This window comes from Camelus bactrianus, chromosome 4 (genome assembly GCF_048773025.1).
Source record: "Camelus bactrianus isolate YW-2024 breed Bactrian camel chromosome 4, ASM4877302v1, whole genome shotgun sequence".
Taxonomy (NCBI): domain Eukaryota; kingdom Metazoa; phylum Chordata; class Mammalia; order Artiodactyla; family Camelidae; genus Camelus; species Camelus bactrianus.
The window spans coordinates 37,284,933-37,312,078 of record NC_133542.1 but is presented as its reverse complement, the minus strand read 5'-3'; the positions used below and the strand labels follow the sequence as shown (position 1 = coordinate 37,312,078).

At 39.3% G+C, this 27,146-nt stretch overlaps 1 protein-coding gene and 1 long non-coding RNA gene across 7 annotated transcripts in view; one reads left to right on the top strand and one right to left on the bottom strand.

Moving 5' to 3' along the window:
- The window catches only part of LOC141577458 (uncharacterized), an 86,527-nt gene that overhangs the window by 29,223 nt on the left and 30,158 nt on the right, over nucleotides 1–27,146 (top strand). The gene's annotated exons all lie outside the window — the stretch shown is intronic.
- GDA (guanine deaminase) overlaps nucleotides 17,046–27,146 on the bottom strand; it is a 91,711-nt gene continuing 81,610 nt past the window's right edge. For 3 of the 4 annotated variants that reach the window (XM_074361700.1, XM_045515121.2, XM_045515122.2), the window contains 4 exons: nucleotides 26,718–26,864; nucleotides 23,513–23,643; nucleotides 21,863–21,890; nucleotides 17,046–21,022 (listed from right to left, as the gene is read on the bottom strand). In XM_074361700.1, the coding sequence (XP_074217801.1) occupies nucleotides 20,952–21,022; nucleotides 21,863–21,890; nucleotides 23,513–23,643; nucleotides 26,718–26,864 (377 nt within the window). In that variant the 3' untranslated portion in view covers nucleotides 17,046–20,951. Of the gene's footprint in view, nucleotides 21,023–21,862; nucleotides 21,891–23,511; nucleotides 23,644–25,679; nucleotides 25,804–26,717; nucleotides 26,865–27,146 lie in introns of those variants that run through there. The other variant, XM_074361701.1, reaches the window with a different exon arrangement.

Here is a 27,146-nt window from a genome sequence, read left to right as displayed (position 1 = left end):
CAAGGCTCTAAAGGACTGTGCAGGCACAGAGATGGAAAGAGATGCAGTATGCCCAGCAAATGCATGAATTCTCACGATGGAGGGTCCTCACTGCCTGTAATTCAGATCACGTGCACGGCTCTGGTTCAGCCTAACATCCAAGGTCTGTCACAATCACCATGAATGAAACATGAGAGAGAGTCTGTGGTAGAAGTCAAAACTTTAACTCGTTTTCTTATAGCCCAAGATCTACCTGCCCTAATCTTATGGTGTGATACACATTCTTAAACTTGACCCAGCACCAACTTGCCTGGTGTTGGATTAAGGGCCTTGGGCGCCCTCTAGAGGCCAGCAGTAATAAGGGCAGAGAGAACAGGTTGGTAACTGTAAGTGAAGAGGAAAGGGGGTGAAATGGTAGAGGGCTTGTTAATTAACCCGCAGTAAGGGGGCGGGGTTAGCCTTCTAGAGCAGCAGTTCTCAGTGTGGCCCACAAGAGGGCCCACAAAGCAAAACTATCTTCATAAAATAAAAATTTGCCTTTTTTACTCTCATTCTTGCATGAACATATAGAGGAGATTTCCAGAGGCCATACAAGATGCTGAAATCTCAACAGATTGAATGCAGAAGTAGATATGAGAATCTGACTGTCTTCTATTAAGCTGGACATTAAAAAAAAAAACCTGCAAACATGTAAAACAGCACTACTTTTTTAATTTTTTTCTTTTTTAAAATATAGCTATTTTTTCATAAAATGTTTGTGTTAACATAATAGGCTTATTACTGTTGTCATTTTAAAGTAAATAATACAATTTTTATGTTTTAACTTCTAACACAACAAATATCTACAGATAGAATTCATATAAACAAGAACACTGAGGAGTCGAATAATTTTGAAGAAAGATAGGGTGCTAAGGTTAAAAAGTTTGAGAATCAATGCTCTTAGCCTTGGCTGCATACTGGAATCAACCTAGGAACCTGGAAAAAATACTGATGCCTGGGTTCCACGCCCCGAGATCCTTATGTAATTGGTCTGGTGGACAGCCAATGTATTGGGATTTTTAAAAGCTCTCAGGCAGTTCTAATGAACAGCCACGGTTGAGAACCACTGCTCCTGGCTAAAGGGTTTTACTGGATGTCAAAACAAACAGTGCAATGGCCAAATAACGGGAAAGCAAACACAGTTCTCAGTAGCAAGTCGGGGGGAGAAAAGCAGCAGACGACCAGTCGAGGTGTCACGTTATCCCCGAAAGTGACACAGGGCAGGGGGGACGTTTTGCGCCTCTAGCCGTCACAGAGCTTTTCTCTTGCCAAGAATATTGGGTTTATTCATGTATCACTGCTTCACTGGATGGGACAAAGGAGAATACATTAACATGACCCAGGTGAGGATTTGAGCAGCTTTTGGGGGCATAAAGTGATTTTTTAAAACATTTATCCACAGAGCTATCCCCAAAGAATAGGAATCAAACCAAAGACGTCTGTAGAATTGTATTTCTAGTCCAAAGAAGTCAGGTAACAGCCGTGGGAGTGGGGCAGAGAGGGGAGCCAGGCCATAAGGAAGCATCCCCTGTGCGCCTTCCCCGCTGTGGGATGGACACAGGTGAGTTTGTACAAGCTCCAGTGGCTCTCGGGTGGTCGTGTCTTGACCAGGGTGGTGCCAGGAGAGGAGGTGCTCTAAGCCTCCCAAGTAGGGACAGCTTGAACTGGATGCAGAACTGTGAATGCAGCGATAATCACACCACAGCTCTGGAGCTGAGGGGAGCGCTCAAGCTTTCAGGTAGCCTGCTGCTCTTCAGAAACTGAAAATCTACATTAGGTTATTCAGTTCAGACAGAGAGCAGTCTCAGGCTCTTTTGGTAATGCGTTAGGATTGTAAATTAGCCTATGGCTTCTATGAGGATGGTTTGCCACTGCATAGAAGGAAGGGAAAAGAGGCTGGTAATAATGGTGATAACTAATATTTATTAAGCATTTACTGCACCAGACAACGTTTTAAGAATTTCACGTTCATTACCTCATTTAGTCTTCTCAACAACACTATGAGATGGTCCTATAATTATTCCCAGGGATAAGGAAACTGAGGCTAAGTGGAAGCCAGCCTCCAAGATGACCCCAATGATCCCCTCTCCCTAGAACTCATGCCCTCATGTGGTCTTTTCCACGTTAAATCAGAGCTGTCTGTGTGCCCAATAGCATATGGAAGAAGAGACCATGTGTGACTCTCAAAGCCACATCATGAAATGCACTGCACATTGCATTTTGGTCTCTTGGATCACTTGCCTTGGGGACGCCAGCTGCCCTGCTGTGAGGACACTCAAGCAGCCATGTGGAAAGAAGCCCCAGCTGACATCTAGTGACAACCTTGCAAAAAACTCCTAGCCAGAACAGCCCAGCCAAGCTGGCCCCAAATTCCCTGTCCACAGAAGCTGTATGCTTTTCAGTGTTCCCAGCAGGACTGAGCCCACACTGCTCACGACAGTAACCTTGAAAGTGCACGCTTACATTGGCTTTTCTCCCTTCTCTGTCTCACACTCACACTCCCAGTTCCTTCACCCCTGCTTCCTGGGATCACCTTTCAATAAGCTACTTACACGTTATTTTCTCAGGCTCTGTTTTTTGGGAGAACACAAACACAAACATCATGATGAGCTTGGCTTTTTCACAGATTTAGATGATGTACTATTAAAAACATATTAATCAAGTAGTTTAAAGACAGAGAACAAGTACTCTTCACTCCCACAGAGTTGGGGGTTTTTTGGTTTTGTTTTTATTTTTTCTGGTCACAAAGAAAATAGGTTCAGAAATTCCTGAAAGTGTGAAGCTTCCCTCAGACTGATCTGCCTGAGTCAGAAGCCTTTCAGTCTGGTTTCATTGGTGTTAGCAATTTTCAGCCATGAGTCCTTCCCACCTGCAGAGCTGACCTTGAGGTTTTGTTGGTGACAGAATTTCCCATGAGACTTAAAGGTCAGCTGTCCTGCCAACTGGGCTCTTGGCCAGCATTGTCTCACCGGCCCGTTTGCAGTGAATCTTGACTAGGAACCAGAAATAATCAAAACTTTTAATGAAAAATTTCTAAAGAAAGACTCCAGCTACTTGGCTCTTTTCTTAAGCCACTAAGAAATATTCCTTTGATTCAGCCAAGTCAGAAATATTCTCTTGTATCCTTGGTGTCCTAGGTTTGGCCACTATAAAATATTCCTGATCATTAATTAAGACATCCAGTGAAAGCTGTCAGAAAATCGTATTAATTATCCACGTCTGCCCTGTTTACAAGCCAGATCACACTGAATAGATGAGCCAGGTAGTTTCCAGCAGGCTGTTGCCAAAGCTTGTATTCACTAAGTTGACTTGAAATCAGTTGTTTGGAGTGCAGAAATGTGTTTTCCAATAGAAACAGCTATCCCTAAGGTGACCAACTCATCAAAGGTGGCTGGGCGCTTTTCCAGTTTTAGCACGAATAGTCCACATCCTGGGAACACTCTCAGTCCTGGGAAATCGGGACAACTGGTTACTTATTTCTGATGGTTATGTTTCCAGAAGAGTTCATAGAAGCTTGTTTAACCCTTGGTACAGTTGAAATTTAGTCCTGATCTTGGAGAAGTTCTGAATCTTGGGTAAAGGTAAAGTAAGGTGCTATAGTGTATCTGAGAATTTCAGGGCTGATCAAGGAAGAGCCAGGACCAGGAGAAGGTGGTACTGGGCAGCATGCTTATTGGGCAGCTCCAGGACAGGGCTACATGAGAGAGGATGCTCCTCCCAGGGAGAGGTCTTCCAGAGCCAGTGGTGCAGGGCCTCCACCCAGAAGGGGAAGAGGGCCAGGGAACTCTCGGGGTAGGGGGGATTGGAGTAGGGGCCGTGTGTCTAGGCAGTGTCACCCAGCAGCAAGGCGGGGCAGTGTCTGGGTCAGAGAGCTCTGCCGTGGGATTCATCTTCTGTATGGCCAGCAGTTTCATGAGGTATGCAGAGCAGGCAGGCTCTAGATTGCTATAAATATGCTTAGTCGGGCTATATTTAGAGCAGTTGGATATGTAAAAAGTTGAGTTTGGCGCTGGTGGGCTTTGAGCTAATAGTCCTAACTGCTGTGAAGACATAGGGCCAATATGCAGAGCTCACCTTCTGCAGAGCCCATTTGTATAGGATGTGCATTCAGACTTCTAACCCCGGGCATCAGAACACACATCACTCCCGCTGCAGTGAGAACAAGGACTGTACTCAGGAGATGACCTCCTGCCTCAGCCTCTTCCCATTTTTGTTCTTCCTTCTTCACACGCCAGTGAGAAGTGTTTCTCATGACGTGGGAAGAAAGATCTAACTAACATAAAATGGAAGGAAAAGGTAGTGGCGGGGGTGGGGGTAAAATTACTGGTGTATCTGAAGCTTGGTCAGGAAGAAGGAAGTGAGGCTGGGCATTTGATGTGAGGAACAGAACTGTTGCTCTGGGAGATAAGCAGAGCTAAAATGGGACCAGCAGTCAGAACTTGCCCGAACGGTAGAGATAAATAGTGAGGGCAGTTTTTACTTTATCCAGACTGTCCCCACATCTAACTCCCTTTTTTACTTGCAAGAGTACCCCAGTCGGGTTGTGTCAGTGGGATGTGGCGCTCCGCCCTCACTGCGGAGGCTCAGGGTGAAGGCTTCGTACTTCATGCTTCTGGAGAGGTAGGGGTGCGTGACCCAGGCTGGCCTATCTGATGCCCAGGAACAAGGTTGAAGGGCAGTTAGAATCATTCATGGTGGTGGCGTTCCACAGTGGCAGCAGCGCCCAGTGGTGCCAACATTGGCAGTGTCCACTGGAAGGGGTGTCAGCAGGGGCCTGGGCAGACTGGTCCTATGGCCTGGCTTTGTGGCTCCAGCCAGTTGGACTCACATTGAATGGGACTTGATTTCTAAGCCTGATTCTCCAGCCTCCGTGATGAGCTTTTAAACAGCTATCCTTAAATTAGTCCAGGTCAGTTTCTGTCACTTAAAACAAAGAATCCTAATCATACAAATGTCGTAGCCTCTTTTTGATCCAGAAGTTGTAAATTTCTACATCTCCAGGCAAACCCATAATCTGTCCTCAAAGTCTTAAAACACAGATCAGGTACATTTTCTTTTTTCCCTTAAAGACAAATTCTTTCCAAGATTATCAATCTCTGAAATGCAATGAGCAATTTCCATTACAGTAAACAAATAGTGTACAGTTGTCCCTTGTATCTTCAAGGGGTTGGCTCCAGGACCCCCGCAAATACCAAAGCATGCAGATGTTCAAGTCCCTTATATAAAACGGCTAGTACAGTCGGTCCCCTGTATCCCCGGGGTTCCACATCCTCAGATATGCAGGGCTGACTGTATGCATGATTCTTCTCTTGATGGACCAGGGGGAAAAACATGAATTAGTAAATGTGAAAACATTTTTGTTGACCTGAAGATACAGTAATTTTAGGAAAGCAAAATAGTTGACATTGTTTTCAGTTATTGTCCCAGCAAGATGCCTGTGAAATTCTTATAATTGGGCTGAATGGCACTGTTGATAGCACTTTGAGATACATACAAAGCTAGTCGTACACTTTAAAATTTGCAGAGACAGATCAATTTAATATGCTTTATTCATTTTCTGGGTTGAGCGTGGGGTTATATCCCAATAGAGTAAGACGTTAGATGTGCTCCAATTTGCATTTTTGCCCACAACATGCTTTCTAAGTCTGCCTCATTCACATCACTGTTTATTGTGTCAGTTGTTTCTTTAATCAGAGGACTTCAGTCATTCATTGTTAGCTGAATAACTTGACCCAAAGGGCAATAAGAAATCATGCTTAACCTAGACAGTTGAAATATCAACGCTTTTAACTGTGGCCAACTTAGCTTGGGCAGAAGACCCTTGGTCCAGGCTGCCCTAACTGTTCCTCCCTCCCAAGGAGCACCATATCGGACACCCTGGGAAGTGTCACTCTACCCTCTGTTAAATTGGGGTGTATGGAGGATTACGTATATATCTGATTTAGTAATGGGATGTGGATTTGCATATGATTGAGAGTGAACAGCTTATATGTGATCATAAAAACAGAAATCTAGAGAAACGTGTCAGTGACAAGCCAAAGAGAGACCTTGAAATTTTGGACCAGTTTGAGCCTAAATCAGGGTGTTCCCTGGTGCCAACCAGCAGTTCAAACAAAGAAGTATATATAGCTAGAACATCCAGGCTGGTTTGCTTACATATATGGCATCTTGCAGAGATGACTGGAAGGCTCAGTTGGGATGCTGGAGAAGCTGTTTCTTACTCTCTCCATGTAATCTAAGGACTTCTTCATCTCCATGTGCCCTCTCTATGTGGTCATTCCAAATGGTCTCTTTAATAGGTCTCTTTAGCCAGACTTCTTAAATTGTGGCTTAAGGCTCCCGAAAAGCAGAAGAGCAGAAGCTTCCAGACTTCTTAAAGGCTTATGCCCAGAACCAGCATCACTTCTGCTGCATTCTGTTGGTCAAGGTGAGTCAAAAGTCCAGCCCAGATTCAGTGTACGAGTACTATACAAAGGCCTGGTTCATTAAGGTCCATCTTTGGAGACTAGCTTAGCCACCTGATTTTTTTTTTTTCAATAAATGGGATTAATATTGCTTCTCAATCACCATCACTTTCAAAGTATCATCAACTAATAACAAGGTTATAAAGATGAAATAAGTCTGGTGACTGCCTGCTGTGGTTGGAAGGAAGTAGGCTCATCAAACTTGAAGATGGTACAAAGCTGGTGGGCATAATAAGTTCTGGATCCAAAGACTAATAGGTTGAAAAGGTGGACTGACTCTAGCACCATGCAATTCAGTAAGGGTAGAGGAAAAGTCCAGCAGCTGGATCGAAAACTCCAATGACTAAGAAAATTAATGATGAGAAAATGCATGACTTAGCAGTATGAAAGAGAATGAAAAGTTCAGGTATATAATAAAGCTCAGTATGAGTCTATAGTGTCATGTGGTCAAATACCAAAAAACGGTCATAGCCTCCATGGATTGAAGTCTTGTATCTTAAAAAAAAAAGAAAAAGAAAAAGAAAAAAGTGGAATAATAATAGATATCTGATATCTTCTGGAGAAAAATGACTGGAAGGTGGTTCTGTGGCCTAATAATTTTGGAGATAATGTGTAAAACAAAGCCAGACAAAACTAAGCCACAGAATCACCTTCCCAACCATATTGAGTAACTCAGTATCAGTAATGTGCTGCTATAAATCGTGAATCTTCAGGGGAAAGGGGATGTAGATAAAGAATGTAATTTTTCCCAAATTTATTTGGCCACAATAACTTTTTTTTCATGAAGCATCTCCCAGAACCTGTGTCCTGGGGAGCGTACTTTGAGAAAGTGTCCTGAGTTAAGGATTTGATACTTGTATCTTTCTTTGCTTAAAAAAAAATTACAAATTTACCTTTAACCCATGGCAACTTATTTAAAGGGGGTAATGGACTATCTGGATATCGTTCAGGGAGAGGAGGCCTTAATGATGGGAAATGGTGAGATATGCACTACTGGGAATGCTTCATCTGGCGAAAAACATGCTTCAGTGGAACATAGTAGGTATCTTCAGATATGTGAAGACTGTCACAGGCAAATGGACTAGACTTGTTCTTGTAAGGGTTACCAGTGGAATGGGGTGGAGTAAGAGGTTGCAAGATTTTGTCTGTTCAAGAGAGGGTTTTCCAACTTGGTGGTCCAGGAATGGAAAAAGCTTTGAGCTCTTTCCAATGACATAGCCTTGAGCTCCCAATCACTCTCAGGGCTTAAGCAACGTTGGGTATTCATTGTTGGAGATTTTAAACAAGGAATTCAAGCATCAGTGAGCTGTTTGGACAAAATGATCTTTAAAGTTTCCTTCCAAATCTGAGATTCTAAGTTTCTAGCCCTTGTCTCTTAGCTTCCTTCTTGGGACCGTTACTACACCATTTCCCCATTTCCCTGCTGATTGATGATTTCATTTGACTGTCTAATTCTGGCAGAGGGGTTGGTGCCTTTTATTAGTAGTTGCTTTGCCTAAGTTAGAGCAAACTTTATGATTTGAGTCATGTGTCTAAACTGACCAAACCATAAGCAATGTCGTTGAATTTTATTATGGTGAATGTGTAAAACAGTTTGTACTGCATTCTCACTTCTTAAGCCAACTTTACTATACCCATGGAAGTTCATCATTTTGCAGTATTTCCACAAGCAAGATTCCTTTTCTGATGGGCAAATCTTTGCCTTTTATCTTCTAAGGACTTAAGTAACTCAAGCAAGCCATTTGGGATTTCATAATTTTGTTTCATTTTTTTTCCTTGTGAAATTGTCCTCATTAAGGACAGTAAGTAAATGGTATTTGTTTGCATTAAGAATATAGTTTTCTTTATGCTTGGCCTATTACAGAATCTGGGTGTAACCTAAGAAATTATTAATTTCCTTGCACAGGGAAAAAATAATGTCCAGCTTCCTGCTAGAAAAATAATATTGAAAATTTTGTTGTATTGTTTTAGACTTTTATTAAAATCATGAATTTCTATTCTGGGTATCAAGATAGAATTAATTTAGCCTCTTTTTTGCCTCTGCAACTTGGTTCTTTTGGAGGGAGACCTTGGTTGTTTCACAGAGCTGTCTGTTCAATCTTTGGCCACTAGGTGGTGCACTGGTTAAACATTACCTCCACCTTCCGGGATTGCTTGCAATCTCAATTTATATTCCAAAGGTGCCAATTTATCTCTTGTACCAAAAGGCCAGTTTCATTCACCTTGAAATAATTGTATTTATTCTTGCATTTTGGCGAGTTACTCAGTTTTTCTGGCTCTCTCCCATGTATACATGTTACTGAACTTTTTCTTTGATTTTTCTCCGGTTAATCTGTGTCATGCCAATTTAATTTTGGACCAGCCAGAAGAACCTAGAAGGGTAGAGGAAAATTTCTTTGTTCCTGACAAAGCATACACTGTGTTTGCTATGTTAGCATCTCAATCTTAGTTTTATATTTAACATTTTAAAGAAAAGTAAAAGAGGAAGTCAGGAAAATCTGTTCTTTCTCAGAGTGGAAAAAAGTGGTTGGCGTGTCCTATCTCTGGGACAACTGGTGCCACCCTATCCAAGAGGACAGAGTCCACTGCATAAATCACTTGTCCCCTCCTCTCATAAACTGATAAAAAGACATTCAGCTACTGTTGGTATGTAACTGAGTAGTAGGCAGGAGGTGGCAGCTATTTAAGTGCAGAGAATTATTTCATAGATACTGAGTGGAAACATAAAGAATACCAACAGTGTAATCAGACCAACTGAGTCTGGTAACAGAGGCTTATATCAAGTCACCAATGAAGACTTTTCACTCTAACTTGTCAGAATGGCAGAAAATACATACCCCTGATGCCCACCCCCCACTCCCCAACCACCATATGGGCCTTAAGAAATATTTGCCAGGGTAATAGAAGGAATTTTAAAATTCCATTTTAATGGTAGGCAGGTCTTTATTCAAGAGTTGCATGATTACATTTTAAAAATAAGAAGAAGAAGAAGGCCAAAGAGGATTTAATACAATTAAATCTTATGAATCTGAGGGGAACCGGAAGCACACACAGGCCTTTTGGGAGCCTTCACTGAAAGTAAAAAAGATATCAAGGGGCCAAAAAAGCTTTTCTCCTTCTCAGGGGCCATGTGGTCCCTTGTCTTTGCTTCTCTGCACAAGTCTGCCCTGTTCTGCTTCTCTCTACAGGCTGAATCTGCTTCCTCTTTTGGGCCCCGTGACTCCCAAGTGGGAATATATACTCAGCCTCTGACTATAATGTCATTACTGATCCAGTGACAAACCCACTTGGTTTATTTGGGTCCTGAATCCTAATTCTAGGAAGAGATCACTGGATTGGTCAAGCTTGGATCAAATACAAATACTTGGCCAATCTGTGATGGCGGGGATAGGATGTCACAGTAGAGCATCTTATGTGAAGAAAAGACTGTCACCTTTTGTAAGGGACAGTTCAGCAATGGCTGCTTGCTGGCAGCGGAGCACATGCAATTTTTTTTACTAAATGAAGATTTTTTGGACTTCATAAAATTTAGAAATATTTAAACAGCAAGAATATTCTTTTTTTTAACACTTTTTTATTCAGTAATAGTCATTTTACAGTGTTGTGTCAAATTCCAGTGTAGAGCACAATTTTTCAGTTATACATGAACATACATATATTCATTGTCTCATTCTTTTTCGCTGTGAGCTACCACAAGATCTTGTGTATATTTCCCTGTGCTGTACAGTATAATCTTGTTTATCTATTCTACATTTTGAAATCCCAGTCTGTCCTTCCCATGCCCTGCCCCCTTGGCAACCACAAGTTTGTATTTTATGTCTAAGAGTCTATTTCTGTTTTGTTGGGTTTTTTTTGTTTTTTGGGGTTTTTTTTAGATTCCATATATGAGTGATCTCATATGGTATTTTTCTTTCTCTTCCTGGCTTACTTCACTTAGAATGACATTCTACAGGAACATCCATGTTGCTGCAAATGGTGTTGTCAGTTTTTATGGCTGAATAGTATTCCATTGTATAAATATACCACTTCTTCTTTATCCAGTCATCCATTGATGGACATTTAGGCTGTTTCCATGTCTTGGCTATTGTAAATAGTGCTGCTATTAACATCAGGGAGCAGGTGTCATTTTGAAGTAGGGTTCCTTCTGGATATATGCCCAGGAGCGGGATTCCTGGATCATATGGTAAGTCTGTTCCTAGTCTTTTGAGGAATCTCCATACTGTTTTCCACAGTGGCTACACCAAACTGCATTCCCACCAGCAGTGTAGGAGGGTTCCCTTTTCTCCACAGCCTCTCCAGCATTTGTCATTTGTGGATTTTTGAATGATAGCCATTCTGACTGGTGTGAGGTGATACCTCATTGTAGTTTTGATTTACATTTCTCTGATAATTAGTGATATTGAGCATTTTTCCATGTGTCTATTGATCATTTGTATGTCTTCCTTGGAGAATTGCTTGTTTAGGTCTTCTGCCCATTTTTGGATTGGGTTGTTTGTCTTTTTCTTACTAAGTCGTATGAGCTGCTTATATATTCTGGAGATCAAGCCTTTGTTGGTTTAATTTGCAAAAAATTCTCCCATTCCGTAGGTTGTCATTTTTTTTTATTTGTGGTTTCCTTTGCTGTGCAGAAGCTTGTAAGTTTAATTAGGTCCCATTTGTTTATTCTTAAACAGCAAAGAATATTCTTGTTTATTTATTTATTTTAAAGTATAGTTGATTTACAGTGTGTTTCAGATGTACAGCAAAGTGATTCAGTTATACATATACAAATATATCTATTCTTTTTCAGATTCTTTTCCATTATAGGTTATTATAAGATATTAAATATAGTTCCCTGTGCTATATAGCAGGTCCTTGTTGTTTATCTATTTTATATAAAGTAGTGTGTATATGTTAATCCCAAATTCCTAATTTATCCCTCCCTCCAACCTTTTTCCCTTTATTAACCATAATTTCTTTTCTGTCTGTGAGTGTATCTACTTCAGTTTGTAAATAGGTTCATTTGTATCATTTTTTTTTAGATTCCACGTATAAGTGATATCCTATGATATGTGTCTTTGTCTAATTTACTTCATGTAATATGATAATCTCTAGGTCCATCCATGTTGTTACAAATGGCATTATTTCATTCTTTTCTATGACTGAGTAGTATTCCAGTGTGTGTGTGCATGCGTGTGTGTATAAAACATCTTCTTTATCCAGTCATCTGTTGATGGACATTTAGGTTGCTTCCATGTCTTGGCTATTGTAAATAGTGTGGCTATGAACACTGGGGTGCATGTGTCTTTTAGAGTTATCATTTTCTCCAGATATATGCCCAGGAGTGGGAACAGCAAAGAATATCTTAAGCAAAATAAAGGCTATGAGAAGTTACAAAAGAAACAAATGGTTGTAAAGTGTCAGCTCTCCTGAAATAACCAATACATTTAGGATTAAGCTAATAAAAAACATTATTAAGTTTAGCTAGGGGTATTGTTATTTAGGTTTTTGTGGGGGGTTTGGCACTGTTTAAAACCAATGAAAACCTATTGATGTAAATATTAAGTAATTTTTATAGATTTCAAATAAAAACTCATAGCGTATAGAAATGATCTTTACTGTTTCAAAGGTCTTCATCCAGCCATGTCAAATCTCCCTCAATTATGGTTTAGTATAGTGGACTTTTTATTTCAATAAAAATAAAATACTTAACACCATCTGATTCTAGAGCAAATAAAATTGAAATGGGAATAATGTATTCAAAGAATTATATTTAAACCATATACATTTGGAAAACACTGTTTCAGGCAGTAAGAACAAACGTAGCATTAATTAAGTAACAGCAGTTAAACTAAAAAGGTAAACCAAAATTGTTCTTCTCAAAGGGAGAAAACGGTCAGATGTCCTGCTGTGGTTGTAGGCATTTGGTAGTCACCTGCCACAAACCTGAATCAAGTCTGCAGGTGCCTCCCCGAGCCCTCACAGTTTAACGCTTCTTTTCAGGGACCTGATGTCCAGCGGGATTCTCTGACCCTCTCAGGCCTCTGCCCAGGGCTACATGTGGAACAGGGGGAGCCATTTGGGAAAAGCTGGGATCTCAACTCCCTGTCAGCCAGTTTTTGTCTCTTTTGACCATTTTCTTTGTTTAGCTCATTGAGCTTTCAGTCAGCAGAGCTGCTAACCAACTTTCTTGTGCTTTTTTCCTTCATGATTAAGAATTCATCTTTGATAGGAGAAGATGGTTCTTTCTGATTCTTTCTCCGAGGCTTCTGCCATCTGCTTCTGCCATCATCTATACTTCTGATGTAGATAACTGATATTTTCATGCACTTTGGGAAATTTCTTCTCTATTTCCAAGCATTTAATTCCCTCCTCAGTGGATTTTCTGCGAGGTTGCATTATGTTCTTGACGTAGCTCAAGCAGTATTTGAAATTTTAGCTGAAGCTTTTGGATTTCACTTGCAAGGTGTGAATTTTTAGGCTGTAAACATGTTTGCTCGAGCTGATGACTTTTTATTGACCCATATGCTCTTTATTCAATTAATTTTTTTCACTTAATTCATAAATACATCCTTGTTTTTCTCCTTTAACCCTTTTTAAGTAAACATGACAACAAACAAAAGGATACTGAGGTAGCCCACAAAATGGCAGAATGATAGGACCACAGCAACCGTGGGGTCTCCCATCAGATCAGGGAGCCACCCAGCCCAGGGCCTCCTCTCTCTGTCTCCAGCCCCAGAGTCAGAAAAAGGCCTCTGGATGTTTATGGGCAGGTTCACCCTCCCAGGTTTCCCCTTAGGGCAGGAACATGGCTGCGGGCATCTCTTTCCCCACCATCTAGGGTGAAGCTGTGCACTGTTTGTTAATAAGACACCCGCCCAGTGAACAGTTAATGACCCAGGTTGCACATGAAGGTGACAGTTTCTGGACTCAGTAGGCATTGCATCATCTCTGCATCTCACACGTATGATCACACCTGGTCCTTGTCATCACCAGGATGGCTCTCTTCTCTACACCCTGCCCCTGACCTTACCAAGGTATTTGTTCATAACACACATTTGTGGGCCCCAATGCAGAGCTGTGAGTCAGTCTCTAGGAAGAAGGGCCTGGAAACGTTCATTCTGAATCAGTACCCCTAGGGACCCATATGGTCACTGGATTGTCCACCTCATTCTTACTTTACTTTTTTCAGAGAATAAGGTTCTTTGTGATGACGCTGTTGCTCATGCCGAACGCTCTGTTTGGAATACCATTCTGACAGTCTTCACACGGAAAATAAATCCTTACTCTTCTCAGCTCACATGTTACTTCCTTCGCAAAACATTTACTACAGTCTTTGCCCTCCATTCTCCCCGCCCACCGTATCCCCAGCACACCGCAGCTTCCCCCCCGCCACCGAGTGCCCGGAGCTCTCTGTGTATCTGTCATGAGCTTAATATGCTGATTTGTCTACATATTCCCCTCACCTGCCATTCCAGATTGAGTTCCTCAAAGAGATGAACATTGTTTTTAACCCTCAAAACTAGCCTATGCCTGGTATCCAGTGTACACTTAATAAGTATCACTTGAATAAATATGGTTTAAAACTTAACCAATTTCATGATTAGTAAATTAAACATTATTTAATTAAACATTATTTATGCTTCCTGCAAGTATGAATTTCTATCTTAAAAAAACTGATTTTAAGTATTCAATTTTATCAGTACACGAGAAGCACAAGAGGACAGCTATGTTCATTGCAGGGCAACCTGGTATGTTGATTTCCATTAGATTCAGTTATGCCGTGTTAAGTGGTCTACAGTACCACAAGTGACATTAAATGAAGGGTTTATAGGCATTTATGTTGACTTCTTTCTTATTTTAGCTGGGTGGTAATTTTATAGGGAACATGAAAATTTTGTACAGATGTCTACATAATAGGTTTTTTTCCCCTCCTGTGAACTATGGTAAATATCCACTTGAAAAAGATTGCACAGTTGTCCTGGACATCAAAAGATCTGTCACTGCTTTTAAAACAACCTCAACCACAACCAACCTAAACTCCAGAGCTGCTCTTTCACACACACACACTAGCGGAGTTTTACCATGAGATCTCACCCGATGCGCGGTGTACCGCCGCGCTAGGGCGTGTCTGCGATACTGAGGGTTGTTGTGGTTATATAAATTAATCCAGAATACGTAATGTGCAAAGCCTGATTCATCTTGCATAATTCTGCCAGGAGGAAAGTATTCATGAATTGAAAAAATATGTGCGCTGCTTTTTCTGAGCCCCTTAATTTATCCTTTGAAATAACAAAAGCCTCTCATGTCTTTACCTGTCCCTGTGCTTCAGTCAAGCTTTTCAAAGTGCTCTCCAAGCACAAAGCTATCTCTGCATTTGTTCCCCAGCTCAGGTGTGGATAGAACAGCTCTTGCCCAAAGAAAAAGAAAACATCAAAAGCTCTTTAAGTTCTCTCAAGTGCTTCAGGAAGCACATTTAGTCGTTAGAAATCAAGAGTAAAACTCTTCCTTGGGTTGTTCATTTATGGGTTGGGCCTTTATTTGACAGCAGTAAAACAGAAGTGCAATTTGGAGACTGTCCATAATCAAAAGGACAGAAATTAATTTCACAGTGAAGCTGTAAGTTTTAGTTTTCAAGCAAGTGTATGAGAACCTCTTGTCCGCATAAAATGGTAATCCTTCTAGGGCCTTTATTTCTCTTATGTTAGATTTTACTGCCATGACTTTGAGTTCTCTTTCTACAAATGGAGCAGTGAATGTTTGCTTAATTCCCTTTAGGGATGGGCAGAATCCAGCAATTGAGGAGGGCTCAGATAGCCTGAGAAAATCCAGGTCATCTATCCATATTTTATCACTTTTTACATTGGGGCAAAATGTTTTATTTTTTCTGAGTTACCATTGAAAAATTTTGCAACAAAGTTTTTGCCATAGAGAATGCTTTTTTAGCCACCTCCTTCTCTCTTCCCACACTGAAATATAGACTTAACTAATATGGAAGCATGAAAAAACAAGAAGTATGACAAATCTAATGTAATTTTACAGTGATGGTGTAGGCAGCCTTGATAGTAAGAGGAGATGAGTCTGAATTAGTGAAAAAAAACTTAATTACACTTTAAAATAACATTCTGTCACTTCAAAGAACAGAGAATACTTCCTTTACCCCATTTCAAAAAAGATTTGGAAAAAATCCTTCTCCTGTTGGTGACAACTACCTGCTGTGTCCAGTTCCTTCAACCAAGTGGCCTCTTTGTGGAGTCTTAAAGCATCCTACCACAGGCCCTGCTTTGCCAGGCAGGTGCTTATTTTACGTCTAAACCTTACCTTATAGAACTCCTGAATTGAGTACCATGCAGTAGTTCACATCTGTCTGTTAACTGCCTGTCACCAAACTCTGTGCCCACAATGTGCAAATTAGTGACCCATTATTGCTACATTATGCACATGAACATTCTCTTCTGGGTATTTTGACTAAGTTGTTTTTTTTAGGAAGAAAAAAAAGGTGCTTATTAAGTTTCTTGGAACATTGAGAATTTATAGACCAAATCTGCTGCTCTCTTAGGCTCCATGTTCTAAATAAAAACTAATGAACATAGTAGTGCTGGAAAAAATCAGATTTAATCTTTACAGAATATTTTTATGTACAGAGAGATCCTTAATATCACTTGGTTTTGATTCTAAAAAACTGGTAACAATACATTTTAAATTATTTTTCTTTCTGTTCAGTCTGTATTCATGTTCAAAATAATAACCATCATACAGTGAGTACTCACTCTGTCCTAGACGCTGTCGTAAGTGCTGGCTATTTATTGTTTTATTTAGTCCTCACGAGTCTAAGGCAGGCATTCATGTCACAGCCAAATCACAGAATGGAGTCATGGACACTTAAAGTACACAGCTCAAGAGGCCCTGGAAACTGCTTCCACACTGCAGGTGACGACCCACTGGATGTTCGAGGAACCAATTTAGGAACTCACTATCAGCATAAAAAAAATTACAGAGAATAGAATAGAACAGACTAGAAAAGAGCCCAGGGCATCACAAATGGAGAAAGTATTACTTTGCGGAGACTTTTATTTTCAATACATACGCACATGTGTGTGTATGTGAACTAATTCTTGATGTTGAAGTGCATGTCTCACTCTGGGTTGTGGCTTAGAAAATAGGAAATTCCAACTCTGCTGAAATCAAAGGCAGTAGCAATCTGATTCTAAAGGGCTGAACATTGTAGCAATAGCTTAATTTTTAAGAGCTATGTACAGTGACTATTATAGGATGGCAGATACATGTTGGCCCACAGCTAAATGTTCTGTTTTGTCTTTTTTGGGTTTTTTAAAGCAGTCTTATGATATTTCTTTTCTTAATTGCAATAACATTGGTTAAAACATTACATAAGGTCCATGTGTACAACATTATATTTCTACTTCTGTATACACTACAGCATGCTCATCACCAAAAATTTAGTTTCCATCTGTCACTATACAGTTGACCCTGTCTGTCTTTTTAAATTCACGTTAAAAGAAGAAAAACATTATAAGATTAATCCCCCTTCTATCAGACTGACAGAACTCACAACAACAAAAAATGTAAACACAAAAATCTCATTTATTTTTGTCTGAATCACAAAGGAGCTCACTCAGCACAGAACAATAAGCAAATCATACAAATATTGAGGAAAGATGTCCCCATGAATACGTACATAGATATATTCTTAAGAGCAGCAAATAGAAGTTTTAACACAATGTAAGGTGGTTTTGGATAAAGAAAGCTTTCTGACAGGCCTCTGAGCAGGAGGTGAACAGGTAAATCAACACCACATAACACCTGCTACTCAAGTCACTTGAACCCCAGACTGTGGAAACCATCTTGGAATTTACATTTAGTTTTATCAATGGCCTGTTCTACTTTTGCATTTCACTAAATTTGGACCAGATGTACAAACTAACCCCTCACCTCTTAGTTTCTCAAACTCAGGGCTGTCGGAGGGGAAGGGAATGGTGGCTGGGCATGAAAACATGCATGTGCCCAATGCCAGGGCTTCCAGCAAGTGTCCACACACTGGTGCACTTCTTCCCATGCTTTTCCTTTAGAGACATTAAAAAAAAATCAGGGTCCAAAGTCATACCTAAAGTTGGCTAAGTAGACCTGAAGTTGCAAAGTAAAAGAAACACCTTAAAATTTCACAGCAATTCACAAATTTGAAAATTACTTCAAGACATTGTCCGTAACACATTTTTTAGTCCACCTCATAATAACTCAGAACACTTTTTAAACATGTGAATGTTTTTGGCAGCATTATCTCTGCCCACTAGGTTACAAAAGCATCCAATTTGGGACATCTTCCATGTATAGCACAAGGTAGGACTGATAAAATGTGCTTCCCAGCTTGCCTTTAAAGCTTTCCTTATGTCTGATTCTGGGATGAAAGATTAGGAATAAGAAGAGTCTGGAAGGGAGTGAAGATCCAAAGTACATTGTTGGATCTCACAGCCATTATGTTTCCCTTCTGAGATCTCACCCGTAGCTGCCAACAGGGCTATTCAAGGGCACACTTCACATCAGCTAAGCATAACAGAGGTGCTTCCCCACCGCCTTTCTTCCCTGACGGTACAGAATTCTCACAGAAATGAAAAAGAGATACGGTGGGGCTCAGCACTCACAATGTCAATTTAGAAAGACCTCCTGGCAAGAAGGGAGCTTACTCCGAGATACTCCCTTGGATTCTAAAACCTTTGACAATTAAATCAGAAGAAGCTGGAAGCATAAATAAGGGACAGAGTTTCCTCAGTCTCAGTTTACAGTTACCTGGACAGCCTCTCCTGTCCTAATCCTGTATTTCATTTTCTTTTGAAAATTAAATTCGCCTTAGCTGATTAGCCTGCTTTTGTGTTCTGGTTGCAAAAGTATTTTTAAATGCATGACAGTCCATATTATTGAATATGTTTTTACCTGTTAAAGTGTATTCCATTAAAAGTATCATGAAACCTGAGGCAAATAGTGCAGGGTAGGGTGAGGGGGCTGAGAAGAAGTTTTAATTCTTCCTTTCCTGTCAGAGAGCAAAATATTCAAACATAAAGTGACAAATAGGATTGGCTTGGAATACTGCCTCTCTGCAATTCAGAAAGTCAATTTACATGAAGCAAAGGCAACACTTCAAAGTGCAGAACATCTGGGCACGTGTATGGCTAGTGCCTGCAGTACCACAGAAAGCACATGCAACATTCAGCAACACTGCACTTGGGGAAATAAAACACCTAAGTTATAAGCGATTCAGGGAGATAAAAGTACATATAAACATTTCAACACGTTCTATTTTTACTAGAAAAGATATTTCAGGTTTTAACATACTATCAGGACTAAATTTAACATTTGACAGATTAGTTGTATATGGCCATTCTTCCATAGCTTCTGATGCTACACTTATCTATGTTGACTGCATTTGAGTCCTAAATCTAAATGAAAACTGATGTATCAAAATGTTACACCCTTAAGGAAGGGAAAAGCATAGGATCTTGCAAAGGCCTGGAATAGCTGCTGCCTATTAGTGGATCTTGCACATGTCAGCCAGGTTCCTAGGCCCACTCGTGTGGGTTAGACTCCAGGTAACAAATTTCCCTTGTCAGGGACTGGGAGATAGAGCAGAAAACACCTGCCGACACTATAAAGAAATGGAGAGAAATTCAGCGGGACATCTTAGACACGGCTGAGGAATTAGAAATTCTGGAAATAGACAGAGACTGGAGACTGGGTTTATTTAAGTTGAGTTACTTAATTAATACCCCACACACAAACTCAGTTGTTGTTGTTTTTTTTTTTAAGACCTAAAATTTGTTCCATCTTTAAGTGTAGTGTATACACAAATCTAAAAGTGCTTCCCCGGGAGGGCACCAGGGACTCAGTAAATTACTGCTGAATTAGCATGACTATGTGAGAATAAAATCTGTAGTACCCAGGAAGGAGTTTTGTTCTGAGTTCTGTAGCTAGGGAGTTAGCTGCATTACGTGAAGTTCTCTACTGTGAGGTGATAGTAGGAGTCGCACTACACCCTAACCTAAGCCCTAGGTGTGAGTGTTACATTAAGAAAATTTACTCCTTTTCCTTGTTGGTTTATAGTACTTGGAATTAAATTAATACTTAAATAACATTCACATCAGTACTTTTTAAGGATTTATCATGAAGTCATAATTTGTCTTTAATTCCAGGTTATGGGAAAGCATATTATACTAGCCAGGAAGCATAAAAACACTCTTTGCTTTGTTTACTGCTCCCAGATGTCTACTACAGATTAAGTCCTATTAATATAAACATTAGTGGGACATCTATGTATTTTTCATTATCCTAAAATTCTAATGTCCTGAAAATTATTAAGGATTAAAGAGACAAAAGGGGAAAATTGAAAAATAGAGTGCTTTCAATATGCAATGTACAATGTACAGTGCAACGTTTAAAGATTTTTAATAATATTTGTCTAATAGGATTTGTCCTTCATTTTAAAGTACTGACAGGCTGACATCTGTGTATGAAATTTCCAGCAACTATGGCATAGTTCTTGGGGAGAATATGTCATTGCAGTGACACCCTTCCCTTTAGTAGTGACAGCTCCTGGGTGCCTAGGATTTGCCCCAGTTTATGAAGGCTCCGGTCTACACAAGAGTGGAGTATGGGATTTGTTTCTCTTCTAACAAAACTGAAGCAATAATAGCATCACACGGTTATACATTAAGGTGATTTTTAAAGTACACAGAAGTACAGCTATTTATGGCACGTAGTTATGTGAATAATATTCCTAAGAGACTTTAAATCTTTAATATCCAACTTCTGTCAAACACTTTGAAGCACAGAACTATATTAAGAAAGCATGTGGCATTCAATTTCTGACATTTCATCCCCAAAGAAGGCAAAGCACAACAATAACATGTCTCTGAAATGCAAATTCTGTTAAATTCAAATTTCCAGAACACAAGGTCAATCTAGAAGCACATTTTAAAATTCAACAAGTTCTCTTTTTAAATTAGTATGCTCAGTATATAATTTTCAAACACAATCTGAAGTGATTTTCCAACATTTGTTTATAGTCTTTTTCTCTCATAAAAATATACTCACTGGTTCATTTTCTGTTTTCTAATTTTCACATTTATTAGCTCAAAATATCTAGCCTTATAGGAATATCTCTTCTCTCCACATTTCCAAATGTGAAATAGATTTATTTAAATCTCATCATCAGAACACCACCAGCAATAACATTCCCTTATGTTTGAGCTTTAAAGTAAATCTGAACAGCTCAAAAAGGAAAAAATTTTAATCCTCCCAACCAGAGAGTTGAGAATTAGCACAACTTCCTTCCAACGATTTGTCAAGTGAGTACTGTAACTAGACACAGAAGGAGATAGTCATTCCAAGAAAAGGTACTACGTTTTGACTTTCCAACTCCGCCTGGGCACAAGGGAGACGCAGAACCACGTCATCCCAAGAGAACTCGCAGAAGCAGGGGTCTTACACTGAGCTTGAAAAGGGAACCACCTGCTTTCCGCCCACATAAACCTCCTCAATATTTCGGTCATCCCCTGAAAGAAAAATCAAGCAATCATTTATAAAGTGTTTTTGTATCAGTAAGTATTTTAATTGTCCCTGGGAAGAATGTAAAAACAAAAAATACTTCTGAGAAAATACAAAAAGCTGCCCTTTCCCTCTCAGATTGTTTACAACCTGAATGGGGAGACACGACCAATAGAAGATGCTACCTCTAATCTGAGGATTAGGGTCTGAAATATGCATTTAAAGCAGAATTCACATGAAGCTGAATCGGCACCCAAGCTGTCCTTTCAGCTGAAGTGAGTGGTTCCCATTTCCAGCCCCAGTTGTAAAGGAAATGCTTATTTTATGCCCCAGAATCCTACTCAGCATGGTGAGATAAAGGGCCTGCCAGAATTGAGCTTTCATAAGAAATACAAGGTGTGTCTCTCCCATCCGAAGTTCACTCAGGACTCAGAGCTCACTCAGCAGAGTGGAAGAGCAGAATCTTCCACACTATTTACTTATCTCAATGATTAGAACTGAATTTGAGGACATTAAAAAGCACATGTGGCAAGACTCCATCACATACTTATCACAGATACAACATGGTAGGGCAGACTGCGGGGCACAGAGCGAGTGCAGGAGGGAGGGAGCTCGCTCCCCTCTGGCCGGCCAGTCCTCGGGTTAGGACTTAGGACTGTATGATCTAGAGGAGCATATTCATTTCAAATAGTGCCTTTAAATATTGTGCTCAATGCTGAGGAATGTTTAAAAAAAAAGATTCAAAGCAAATGATCGCACATAGGGTTTAACATATGGTACAGTAAATGCAGAGAGCATACCCTAAGAGACAAAGATTTTATTTAGCATAAAGACATGTATCTACCTACCTAGATAGAGGAACTTCTGGATAACAGCCTAAAGTGAAAAGTAAAAGTAATAATAAGAAATAATATTTTGTGCATTTACAAAACTAAATATACAGCCTATAGTAGTTGGCAGAACCCAGAAATATAAATTTATTTCTCAATGGCAAAATCTATTAAAATTTTTTTCCTAAACGTTTTTTTTCTTTTGTAAACATATATATTAATGAAATGGTGGCTAAACCCACAGAGAAAAATGTGTTGGTTGTACATTTCTGTGCCCAAAATTATTTATATATTTACATAAAAGATGCTACCTTGGTTAATCAATGTCTTTTTGCATTTACACATTTGAATTACTTTAGTCTTGCATTCCCTAGTAAGGAGCTACAGTGATAATATTTTGAATTAAAGCCCTAAAAAGATCTTGATACAAGACACATAATCCATCCATTTGAAAATTATTTTTCTCTGCTGTGTTATTTTTCTTAGCCTGGCTAGAACTTGGTCCCAGAAATGGATACACTGATGGCTATTCCAATAACAGAGCCAGGCAGGAAGGGTGAAGGGGAAGAAATTATTTGTCACTAACAACCCAGTATCCCAAGTCAAAATGCTAAATAAACTATGGCCAAAAAGACCTAAGTCTACTCACAGGAGCTGGCTTCTATGGCTATCAGTCACTGTCTCACCTAAGCTGCACTGAACACCCCGAAACCTGCTTTTATTAATGAGAAAGCAATGGGCTTTTGCCTTAAAAAAAAAAAAAAAAAAAAACTATTAACAAATGTTTTCCATTGCCTGAAAGTTCTTAACCTTGAAATCTTCAGAGGAAAAGTGTTACATAAATCAAAGAATTTAATTTAATATAATAATTTAAATATTTCAAGAGATATATAACTCAAAAATGCCTGGATGAGTGGGACCTATTCCCAGAAACTCATTCTAATAAAAAAAAGTAACAGAATAAGTAATATGAAAGTAACTAATGGTATCACCTTCAAATAATCCAGCATCTTTCTTCTAAAAACTTCAATGTGTTATATTTAGGATCACATTAAGAAAAACAGTATTTCACAAAGAATTGTTATTAAAGTAAGAAGGACCAGTTTATACATGGAAAAACATTTTATAATAATAGGAACAAAGTTATAAAACTCATTTTCTTAAAATTAAGAAAATCAGTGTAGCATTGTGGTCAAGAGCGCAGACTCCAGAAGTTAGAAAGCCTGGGATGGAATCCAAACTGTCTACTACTTACTAATTACTAGCCATGAGTCCTTTGGTAAATCACTTAACCTCCCTTAAGCCTCATGACAATATTAATAGCACCTGCTTCTCATAATAGTTGCTCTGGTAATTAAACAAAAATGATGTATGAAAGTACTTAATCCTATGCCGTCTGGCACATCACAAGTGGGTTCAGTAAGGGATAGCAGTACTGTGGCTTCTTATGGACAGATACCTTCAAATATACAAATATATTCAAAATACAACTGTTTCCTTAATACCATTATTGTCATGAAACTATAACTTAAAAGGACCTAGCTTCTCTTTTAAGATTCTCCTGCATTCCATTAAAATGTTCCAGTGTCTTATTTTTTTTTTCTATCGGGAAGCTGCTGTGACTAGTTCATGAAATAAATGCCTTTTGATCAACTTCCTTTTACGTACCTCAGAAATATCACCAACGAAATCCCCATAAAACAGGTCAATGGGAGAGTCAGATGCTTTGGGGTTGATCAGGAGGGCATCAAATTCCTTGCCCACTTCAAAGTTTCCAATCTCTTTATCCAGCCCCAGGGCTATAGGGTGGAATAAATTAATAAACAGTCAGGATTTCGAGCCATCAGACCATGCAAGTGCCCCAGTTTGCAAGGACAGAATCTGCTAACTTGTCACTAGAAAAAAGTTAGGATCTTAATAGTGAAGCATTCCAATAGGTTGCAAGACTTCAACTTACAGAAAGCAGAATAAGCACAGGGAAAGCAAAATCTGAGAATAAAAGAAGTTCTCCTCATCACCATGATCGTAATTCTGATGGTGTCTCTCTGTTTCAGCTCTGTCAGGGCCCTTCACAGCCCTGCTGGTCTCTGATTTCCATTCATCCCTCTGAGAAACATGACAATTTATCTTTTTTCCCTCCTATTCTCCTACTGACATTCCAGTTCCTTTCCTTGCTTTTTTTGTTCTTTTTGTTCTATGAAATAGCCGACAAGACCTATTTTTGTGGCTATGAAATGAACCTCAAATAAACAAAAAATAATTGTTCTTTTGCATATCTGTCAATGCAGACATATCCATCATAAGTTCCTTAGTTTAAACCTTTTGAATAGAAAAAAATTCACTTCTGAAAGTAAATAGATCCTCATAACTCAAGAGCACCAGTGCTTTGAAAGCAGATTAAATTCTCTGTAACCTTAAAGATTTTCTGATTGCCAGAGAAGAATGATTTTCTAAAATAGGGCATAGGTCAGTAACATCTATTGGCTTGATCCATCTCATAGCTAAAATTCGTGTTCTGTGAATTGTGGACATGGAGGAAGAACATCTCAGTTTTATGGTTTAGTTTCAGAAGATAAGGGTAGTTGGCTTTCCTGGTCAATGAAGATACTGAATTTAAAGCTCCTCAAAGCCTGTAAATCTGAATAGAGTGTACCAACTGGAGTGCAGCATAGTTTATTTGAATTGTTACATGTATTCGTTGTGTTCTGTCGCTGTCAGGATACAGTCCCAAGTGAGAATATTAGATCCCATATTCCTGTTAGACAATACATGCTACGTTATATTTCTGTGTATGGATACCCAGAAGTCTTCTGGCAATGCTCTAAGCACTGACTTAGATGTTCTCCTTGTTCTTAAATGGTTATTTAAAGGGTAACTCTTTTATTCTCAGAAAAGAAAAACTTTTTAGCTAAAGAATTCTTATAGGAAGACAGGGGTGCAAACATAATTGGAAATGTTAAAAGCAGTTAGGTGACTTCTACTGATTGTGTGAGGAAGAACTGAATGCAGCAGAAAATCACTGGAAATTTTTTCCTCCTTCAGTGATCACACTCTACTTCGTTTTGCCCTTGACAAAGAAGCATGATAAACATGAGCTTTTGATGACTATATTCAGCAGAAAATTGTTGCATGTTTAATAGGTCAGATAACCAGGTTCATTTGCCAGGGTTTGTGAACTAACTGGACTATTTGTAAGAACCTGGAGAGTTCAGGCATGAACTAACCAGAAAGATACTACTGCTCTCAGTGAATTTGTAAATTGACCTAAATTCAGATTACTGCAGAGAGGCCCAGCTGGGCTGGTAGGCAACTCAAGTGCATTTTAGGAAATGCAGTTTTGCTGTCTTTGGAGCAAATGATGAGCAGTGATGGCTTTGTGAAGGTGATTTATGCATGTCTTGATTTTGAGAGTGAATGTAAAGCTGGGAAGATGCCAACTTTAAACAAGGGTCCATTCATCTCATTTCACTCAGACTCTCATAGAAACACAAGCTAAGGAAAAAGAAATTCCCTGGCAGTAACCCCAGCAGCCCAGAAAATAGATTTGAAAGCTACACAGCAAGGTAGAAATGATGTGGTAAGCACCCCACGCCGGCCTGGTCAGACACAGGATCCTGAAGAAACAACTCACAGAGAGCCTAGAATTAAAAAAAAGCACTTTTTAAATACAAGATGTTTATACCATGAAAATAAGGTGGTAGGACAACTTCTTGAACTCAGATGTGAAAGTGGGGTGGCAGTGGGGAGTGTCACAGTTGCTAAAATAATGGAACTTTTAAAACTTGGAACTTCAGAAAATGAAATCATAGACTTAGGGAAATGCAAAGAGCATGACCTCTACTTGTTTTTCTTGAAATGTCCTTTATGGCATTCATCACAGCCTGGAACATTCAAAGAAGAGCCAGGAAGTTTCTCTTCCCAGGATACTCTTGGCCTCCATTGTCCTTCATTTCTAAGATCTAGGGTATATATCAGAAATGTAAAAAAATTAAAATATATAAAAAATGTACACCTCTCAAGATCTGTGTTATTTCTCTCTTGCTACTTAAGGTTTCATGCTATGTTCACCGTCATCTATCCAGATTATACTGTATACTAAAGTGACTGGAAGTAGTACAATTAACAATTTCTATTTTTCCATAAAAATAGTTACATGTGAAAACTGGGAAAAGCTGATCAACAATATTTGCATATCAACCAACTATATTTTTACATCTTTCTCCTTTTAAAGAGGCTCGAGTGATTAATATACTTAAATATATCAACAAAATACATGGTTTAAGCTGAGATTTATTCAGGAAGTTACCACAATGGAAGGCAGTGGGTAAGAACCTTCACTCTGGTGCCAGATTTTCTGGATTCAAATCATGGCACACAGTAGCTTAATAGGTATATAACCCTCACTCAGGTCCCTAGCTGGTAAAATGGAATTAATAACAGTGGCTCTGAGGATTAAATAATAACATGCAGAAAGCATGTTGCATGGTGCCTATCACATGACAAGATTCATGGCTATTATTATTAGTATTACTACTTAGGCCAATAGAGAGTGTGTTACTTGACTCAATGGAAAAAGCTGATGGTTTTAAAGAACTCATGCATATGAGCAATGCAGGTATCCATTAAAACAATATAATTGCATACTGAACATCTCTTTTGCCAAAAACAGGGAACTTGCCAAAAGAATGATGCCTCCACCACATGCTTAAACATGTACTTTACTTGCTAAATTTTGGGTATGTTATGTGAGATGTGACAATCATGAGCACAGGATGCCATGCTGACGCCACTGTCATGTGCCCTTATACTGCAGTCAGAGGCACAGACTGACATGGTTGTACACTGTGCAAGAGAGAAATAAAATGATCATTACCTTGGCTTCCTCCAAGAGTAGCTAGTCTGAAGACCTCTTTGAGGGTGAGGCTTTTTGCATTTATCTTATTAATTGAAAGGGTATTGGAAACCATCACTGCTCTTCTGATTGCATCAAGCATGGACGATGAATAACCACCAGCCACATCTGTGGTTGATAAAATAAAGCCAAAACAGTAACCTTATGAGATAAATAAAATATTAGGTATATAAGGGTGGTTTTTGTCTTTAGTGACAGATATTCAGTCTTTAATATACTTCAAAGAAAAGATCTGGTCTACAAACACAGAATAGACAGAGTAACATTTAAAGGAATTCAAAACCTCCAGTTAGTTTCAAATGTATCTGTATTAGTTTCCTAGAACTGCTGCAGCAAATTACCATACACATACGTGGTGGCTTGGAATAGCAGAACTTTCTTCTCTTACAA